The following is an 8878-nucleotide window of genomic DNA, read 5'->3' as shown; positions in this document are numbered from 1 at the left end:
TTTTTGTAAAAATAGAACACCCCTCACTAAATAGGGGTGGTGGACTAAGACACAACTTGTCATCCATCTACAATCCTGTTTTGAGATCTCTGCCCAAACATGCCCACCAGCACAATAGGCGTCAGTCCACAGGTGAGGGTTCAAAGACAGGTAACAATGCTCACTGATGCCGGACTATAATGACTCAGTCATTAGGGGGCATTGTTGGCCGTCAAAGGACTGAAACACCACCATAAATACCTCCTGCTCACCACCTGTTGGACAGAACTGATAGAGCCTCTTGGATCAGAAGTGAAATGTCCTCTACCAAAAATCAAGTCCAGATGATTTTTTTCTATGTTTTTTCAGCTTTTTATGACCTGGATGACTGACAATTTGCACTGACAGAAGGCAGGTGGCACAGGAGATTTTACTGTCAGTCAGATTGAGAAAGCTATGGCAAATGTGATAATGCAATTTTTAGGTACTCAATAGTGTATACCATTTATTGGACAGATCTGAATAATGAAGGAGTCCGTCTTTCTTCATTTTAGTGCTGATTTATTTTAAACCACAAGTAAAATTACAAAACTTCCAGGCATCCCCATGCAGGCTGCTGGAAAAAAGGAGCCCCTGGCCACACAGAGCCTAATACATTTATAAGTTTTGGGCTAACCTCTTACATAGATGAAGTCAGTCCGCAGACTCCATCTCTTATCTAGAGCTCCCCAGGCTTGGAGCAGCTGGATTTTACCTAGTCATAACAAAATGAGAAAGCTCAGTGTGTGTGTATGTTGTCACATGGTGCATAACTAAGCATTCATTCAGACATAATATTCTAACACAAGATTTAATACAAGAAAACAATTAGTGCCATGGTTCACTTTTCAGAATCAACACTCTGCTAACCTTGATACAAAACAGACTAGAGCAGACTTTGAATCTTACTAAATTGCATTACTAACACATTAAGGTCTAACAATTACTAATATCTAACACTACTATTATAGTATATTGTCTTTTTAACTAAACTAGTGGTGTAGCTCTATAGTCAGCAGGCCACCATCTGTGCTGAGAGTGAAATTTAGAATGACATGTGTGACCGGTGGACTTCTGCGTTGTATTGTGTTGGGGCGTGTGTGGTGGCTGAAGGACCCACGAAACACCAGGACTGCGTTTGGAGGCACGCTCCATTTAATCTGACAACATGAAATAATAATCAGCAACTAGCACGTATAAGGTCTAACAATTACTAATATCTAACACTACTATTATAGTATATTGTCTTTTTAACTAAACTAGTGGTGTAGCTCTATAGTCAGCAGGCCACCATCTGTGCTGAGAGTGAAATTTAGAATGACATGTGTGACCGGTGGACTTCTGCGTTGTATTGTGTTGGGGCGTGTGTGGTGGCTGAAGGACCCACGAAACACCAGGACTGCGTTTGGAGGCACGCTCCATTTAATCTGACAACATGAAATAATAATCAGCAACTAGCACGTACTGCTGGACCTCAAGCCCAATCTCTTCCCAGTGGAACATATCAAAAGGGCCAAAATAGATGTGTGACCGGTGGACTTCTGCGTTGTATTGTGTTGGGGCGTGTGTGGTGGCTGAAGGACCCACGAAACACCAGGACTGCGTTTGGAGGCACGCTCCATTTAATCTGACAACATGAAATAATAATCAGCAACTAGCACGTACTGCTGGACCTCAAGCCCAATCTCTTCCCAGTGGAACATATCAAAAGGGCCAAAATAGTCAGATAACATACCTGACAACATGAAATAATAATCAGCACCTAGCATGTGCTGCTGGACCTCAAGCCCAATCTATATAAAAAAAAAACCATCATGTTAGTGTGTTAGCATACATTGTCATCGGAACAAAGCTAAGTAATTAGCACTGTCAAATGTCATAACAGCATAATAACAGTACATGTATGAGTATCAACAGTCATCATTTATACAGAAGAAGTAAAAATAAAGATGTGGGCACAAGAAAAAAAAGGATTACAATGGATTATGAACTGACCTCTTCCCAGTGGAACATATCAAAAGGGAAGAGGGTACGACACAACATCGCATTTATATGACAAACGGTGGGACAAACAAAGAAGAAGCAAGGCGGAGCTGGAGGTTGCAACCCAATACACAACATATAGGAAACATTTGGGCTCTGGATGTCACGTATGGATAAACAGTAATTAAACCTAATAAACAACTTTGTGTAATTATATGTTATAACATAGGGACCGGTTACACATATCATGAAATTTGGAACAGATACTTCAGAACCCCAGAAACTCAAATCACTTTGATGATCTCCTTTCCTTTATCTAGTACCATCATCAGGACAAGTTTCAATATGACTGTGGTGTTTGATAGTGCAAAGCTAAAGAGATTCCTATAAATAAAAGCTAATTAGCCTATTTAGTGCTAATTAGCTAATGTTAGCATGCTAACACTAAAGCTACAAACTAAGAGCTTGGTAAACATTGCCTGCCAAATGTCAGTATTTTGCCTCATTGTCACCTGTGCATAGCCTTTATAAAGTCAACAGAATGTATTTCTAATGTACATAATCATATAATAATTTATTTTTTACTGGTTCTTTGTTTCTGAAAGTATTTTAAGATTGTGATGTAGGCACAAATCAGAGTAAAGTACCATAGGGTTAAATATAATGGCAGTTTCTCTCTTCTTATGCAAACCTGATGCTATGTGTGAAAATAGAATAAGGAATATTACTTGGCACTTGACATCATCAAGCAGCTACATTTTCTAGTTCAAAATGGCCACTTCTCTGCTACTGTATATGTCATTAGATTTTAGAACCTAAGTAGTTTCTCTGGATTCCATGAGATTAAATGATGCTTCCAAGACCAATTGCATTTCAATTAAGTATTTCCATTTAACCCGTTTCTACAGTATATTTTATTAATCATGCAGTCTCTCAAGTAGTATTTTGTGCAAATGAATATTTTATTATTACAGTATGAAAATATGTCTTCTTCTAGCAGTGTCCATGCCATTAGTCAAGTCGAAAGTTGAAAATGGACTTTTAAGTATGTCCAAGACCAAGTCAAGTTCTCCTCCTCCGTCAGCCATTGTGATGGTAAAAAATTCTAACTCAAATGTATTAATGTGTGCAGATCGCTACAGACGTGTTTTGCTAGTCAAACTCGGCTGTAACAGTTTTGCTCTCACCAACCAATCAGAGGACAGAAAAATGCTGACGTCATTGTGGGCCAGATAGCTGGCCCTGTGTGGCGAATTTGAGATTTGATTGGTTAAAGAAACAGTCCCATTGCTAACATAGTTTAAGTTACATCGGCCAGCACTACTGATTCTGAAGGCCCTGGGCAGATTACATTGGCATGACAGCACATAGAAGCTGAAATCTGATTGGACAAAAAATCTAACATCCACATACACCTACTGGAAGCAGTGCAGCCAAGAGAAATGCTACGAAATGAAGAGAGTAGACTGTTGGGAATAAATTAATACAATTACATGGAACAAATATTACAGTTTAGGTTGTAAACATAGGTCAGTGCGTCAGGCTGACCTGGGACTTGTTGCTGTCTGCTCTTTCTGCTGCTGAACATAGTGTCATGAGCAGCTCCACAACACTAACATGTCTGTGTTACATGGTTTGCAGTGGAGGATGTCTGATGACATTTACAATAGTGTACAGTGTGTTTCACTCATATAGGCTTTGTAAAGGTCAACACTGATACATCTGAGCTGAAGCTGCTGAAAGCTGAGTGATTTTGCTGATACAGAGACAGTTAACATTTGGCCAAATGGGACACACAACCAAATGCTGTTTTTCCCAAGACACATTAAATAAATATTTCAATTTTTAAACAAATGGTGTAATATTTAAAAAAAAAATTGTGACACAAACTGGGGCATGGCAGAGAGGGGCTACCAGTCTGCAAAGAAGACTGATACTAGATGATACCATCTTCACCCAGTAATCTGTCAGACACCTCGTCCTCACCTCATCTTTGACATCTCCTGCCAGTGCAAGCAATAAGTGAAACCTCACTGCTTCTCGTGACCATAAAGAGACAAGAAACCCCCTCCTCTACCAATTATTCCTCAGTATGAGGCAATGGTGGCTTCTTCTTCACCTTCTCATCCTGAAACTGCCCATTGCACTGACATGTTTTATATGACAGACACCCCCCCACCACTTCCATATATACTCCTCATTGAAAAAGTATTGTTTTGGTTTCCATACCAAAACTCAAGCACCAGATTATCCTAGTTTTTTACTGTGCAAATACAGTACATGCTCTAAACCACAGAACAGAAGATTGTTTGTGTTTGTTTTAGCATGTAGTTGTAGAAAGTAGTGTAGAGATGTTTGGAGGGTGAGGGGTGTGTGGGTAAATATGAACATTATAGCAGAAGCCTGCAGAGACTGAACCCAGACGTACATAAAATGATGTGGTGCTAAACCACCCTTCTTTCTCTTTGTGTGCCACTAAGTAAATGATCCCTCATTTCCTGCTCTGTCTTGTTGGACATATGCAGAATTTGAGGCTGATTATCCTCCTGGGATGGTTGGGGAGCTGGGGATCCCCTGCCAGATGATGAATGGAGTCAGGGATGAGAGAGAAATGTGGAGGAGGGGCAGCTACCCTGCACACATATTAACAAACACACAGTCAACAGTATCACACATCAGCATTGTTTAGAGCTGACTGTACAGCTATATCAAATCTTTATGAAATGTGCTCTGATTTGTTCAGATACTTATTTCAACATTAATACAAGCAGCATCTACACCGTAATGTGCAGTGTATGCAAGGGTATCGGGGCCTCTTTTTCAAATACCGATCAGTCCTGGAGTATAGGAGTGCTGTTTTGGTGCGATTCTAATCATTTTATTTTGACTAAGCTTTACCTGTTCCAAACATGTTTTTGAGAACAGTGACATCTGCCTTTGAGTTGCCACAGGTTTCATGCCCATTAGGTAAAGCAGAGGCCTTCAACTCTCTAAAAAAATTTCACCTAATCTAAAGTGGACCAGTAGGAAGCCTGACTAAATCTGAAACACTTAATTGGCTCTTTTTTTTAAGACTGGCATTGTCCCAATCCAAACAACCCCAAGAACAATTAGACTAGTCAACCCCAAACCAAACCTAAATAAATAAAGAAAACCAAGCCTGGTTTTAATGATCCACCAGTTAACAAACAGCAATACACTATTCACTCTGTACTTTACAGATCATGTCTCAGTACACATTTTATTCCTGTGATGATGATGATGATGACACATCACTTGATCAGAGCTGATGAAGTGTCTACTCAGATCAAAAAGGGTATTAAACATCTTGACTCTCAGACCCAAGGCTTGGTGCAACATGCCTGGGACCTGTCCAACTTGATTACACTGAATGTAATATGAACCCAGCCCAACTTTGATCCCAGACTGGGTCAAATGTCTCGATGTTTGGATAGTATAGAAATATGATTTAAAGTCTGTGCTGTTATAATAGCTTTCCAATAGAGCTATGTATGTCAAACTAGCACAGCTAATTTATTTCTCTGCTACAGTAACTATCTTGTATATTAAATAAAATTGTAAACAAAAATTAAGCAAACACAATTTGACCTAGTTTAGAACCCCACACAGAGACACTATGGAATTTTTATTCAAAATTTTCTATGTACAGTAAGTAAGCAAAAACTGAATTTTTCATGAGACTGTTTCTAAAGGCTGTGTTGCCATATTACATAAAGAGAGACCAGGCCTTAAACCCATCAGCTTCATGCAGGTGTTGTCACACTGTCATCAGCTTAACACTCCCGAGTGTGACCAACACACACTAGAAAAAAAAAAAGAAATGACCGCTGTGAACAAAAGGAAAGGAAGATAGAAAACCATGTTCTCACACACGGCAGCTCTGTTTGTTTAATAAAAACATTAACAACAAAAAAGCAATGTGTCAGATTGGTTTTTTTCATTTTGCACACAACTCAGACATGCTGTAGGTAACCTGGGACAAGACACTACAATGTGCTTTGTTCTAAAGGGTCACAAACCACTGGCTTAATCTAAAGGTCATCTTTGGATTAAGACATTACAGAAAAGGGGCCTAAAGCACAAAACAGAAGGCAGGCACATTTTATCACCAGCCGAACGAATTTTACACTTTCAGGTGACTGTAGACAGTGGAAGAGGTAAGACTGATTTGTCCATGTCAGTGGGTTAAACCTGCCTGCTTCTTGTGTCAGGCGGGTGTATGTGGCTGTGAAGAGGGCTACACTGAAGTGATGACATCTGACGGCCTGCTGGACCAATGTACTGTCATCCCCGTGCTGGAGATCCCCACTGCAGGTGACAACAAGGCTGATGTGAAGACCATCCGAGCCTTTAACCCCACGCAGCCTGCAGCCAGCACTCCAGGCAGAGTGGGACGCACCTGGTTCCTGCAGCCTTTCAGTCCAGGTAACTCCTCAACACAGTGGCATCTCATTACTGGACCTGCTGTTTGTCTCATGCTGAATGTGGGTTGTTAAGGTTAACTTTGGAATAATACAATGGAATTAAATATAAATAAGCTGAGTGAATAAGAGTGACTGGTGGATTCTGATAATGTGCAGAAGAAGTTGTCACACTGAAAAAATAGCAGGTCCTATTGAGACTCACAAAGCCTGTAGAAAATCACAGTACATTCCAGCTAGAAAAGTGCATTTTTCAGAGGAGATGCTGAGAAAACAAAATTACTGCTGACTAAGCCATACAAAGAGGAGTGGGGCGAAGAGAAGAGAAGAAAACTGAAGGAGGAACGTAGGTCCTAAAAATCAAAGGAGGGATTAAAGGGAGAAAGGATTAAAAATGCAAGGTAGATATGAAAGAATGGACGTTAAGGGGATAAGGGAGAAAAAAAGAAGAAAAACTTCAAGAAAGAAAAGCGGGAAAGGGAACAAGGAGTAAAGTTAGAAAAGGAAACCAGGAAGAAACAAAGGAAGAAGAAGGGGGAAAGAAAGGTAAACAAGTACTACATACAGCAAAATAGAGCAAAGTCAGGAGAAAGCATGAATAAAAGGGGAGAGAAGGAAATGGAGATAAGGGCAAGCAATGGAAAAAAGAGATCAAGAAATACAGTAAGCATGGAAAAAGGAGAAGGTGTAAAATGAGGAAAAAAAGCAAAATGAAGATAAAAGAAAAGAAAGACAAGAGGAAGAAATAATGAAGGGAAAGGCAGAAAGAACGAGGAGATTGAACAATGAAATTGTTTTTCATTGCCTTGTACATTTGTAATGGCAATAAAGTTGAATCTTATCTAATTTAATCTAATGCAAATTGAAATAACCAAACAGAAGGAGGATCCACATATATGTCACAGTGTGTAACAAACATATATTTTTATCTTTTCTCAATAACTCACATAAAACTGCATATTTATACATGGAGTTGTTGCAGTAAAATAACACATTTTGCAGTTTACATAGCCTCACATACATACCCTTCATACTGTGATGTATGCTGGTATTAGAGGTAGTTGTTGCTGACCTGTGTACCTTTGTATTACATTCACAATTCAGTGACCGAGGTATTTCCACACTCTGCTGCCCCCTTTAGCTCAGGCATGGAAATGAACATGGTCTAAGAGTCAGTCTGTGATTTTCTGTGCAGATGGGAAGCTGAAGACCTGGGTGTATGGAGTAGCAGCAGGAGCATTTGTACTGCTCGTCTTTATAATCTCCATGACATACTTAGCATGGTAATGTACCAACACTTTAAGGATTTAATTTGTACTTCATTGCCACCTCTGCCACCATTAACCCACATTCAGTGATGTAATGGAGACCATCATAAAGGCCCACAAACAAAATCAAAGGTTAACAAATATACTATTTGTACTTTTCTGCTGTGGTCCAGCTGTACGTTCTTCTTGACCAGATTAAGCCTCCTCCTATTGTAAAGGATGTTCTCAAAATACATATCCACTGATCAGTTTATAACAGCAAAATTAAGATGAATAAGATTAGAAATTAGGATCAAGAAATTCAACTGAGATTTATTGAAAGAGGCTTGTATTGTTAGGATTACTCCCGCTATTGAGTATTGCATTTTCATTAAGTTCTGAAAGGCACAGAATAAATGAAAAGGCCAAAGTCAAAGCAGATATCCTGAGGTTTACTCCATAGTAATGGTCAAATGGTCAGGCTTTGTGTTATAAATCTGGGCGATGATATTACTGTACTAGTACTCCCTGTGAGTAGTAAAACAACACTGATGTGAAAAACCAGGCAGAGTGCTGCTGCTGGTAGTGAGTGGTAATCATCATTTAATACATAAAGTGGCCAAATATTCACCTTTTCTGGATTAGCACACCTGTCATGAACAGGCTTATGTTGTTATCATACCCACTGAGCAGCTAATCACTGAATGTTTCAGAAGCCCTATGGAGGAATGAGAAAAAGCTGAGCTCATTACAGTTCACTTTATTGTGATGAGCTTCACTACGTCAGAGGCTGGTTGCATTCACGGAGAACACTGTCAGACTGTTATTAATCAAGAAAAATCAAGAGTTACTGAGTTTGTTTAGGAAGGGACAAAACTGGGCTTCAAGACTCCGTTGGCTTGTGGGTGTGGCCTCTGATTGACACATTGGTCAGTGTTCATGGTAAATGATAAATGGCCACAACACTGTACACAAATCTAATGCATATGTTTAGAAAATCAAGGTTGCTATTTCATTAATTTTATTAAATAAAGACAGATGTCTGTCTAATCTTTCATCTAGGACTAGGCTTAACTCTGGTGTGGAGAACAGCATCAGTGTGACACTCTGATATACAGTACTCTATGTCTAACAGAGGCCATACTGTGGGAAAACAAATCTCAGCCCAGAAAATGTGTCAGTGTTCCT

The 8878-nt window shown here is 39.5% G+C and overlaps 1 protein-coding gene across 1 annotated transcript in view; it reads left to right on the top strand.

The window, feature by feature from the left end:
- The window catches only part of thsd7aa (thrombospondin, type I, domain containing 7Aa), a 243676-nt gene that overhangs the window by 224874 nt on the left and 9924 nt on the right, over nucleotides 1-8878 (top strand). Inside the window, exons 26-27 of the mRNA XM_020621420.1 lie at nucleotides 6234-6447; nucleotides 7639-7726. Of these exons, the coding sequence (XP_020477076.1) occupies nucleotides 6234-6447; nucleotides 7639-7726 (302 nt within the window). The remainder of the gene's footprint in view (nucleotides 1-6233; nucleotides 6448-7638; nucleotides 7727-8878) is intronic.

The sequence above is a fragment of the Monopterus albus genome, unplaced genomic scaffold, assembly GCF_001952655.1.
Source record: "Monopterus albus unplaced genomic scaffold, M_albus_1.0 scaffold259.1, whole genome shotgun sequence".
NCBI lineage: Eukaryota > Metazoa > Chordata > Actinopteri > Synbranchiformes > Synbranchidae > Monopterus > Monopterus albus.
Note: the sequence above shows the minus strand (reverse complement) of the source record. Positions and strands in the feature narration are given on the sequence as shown.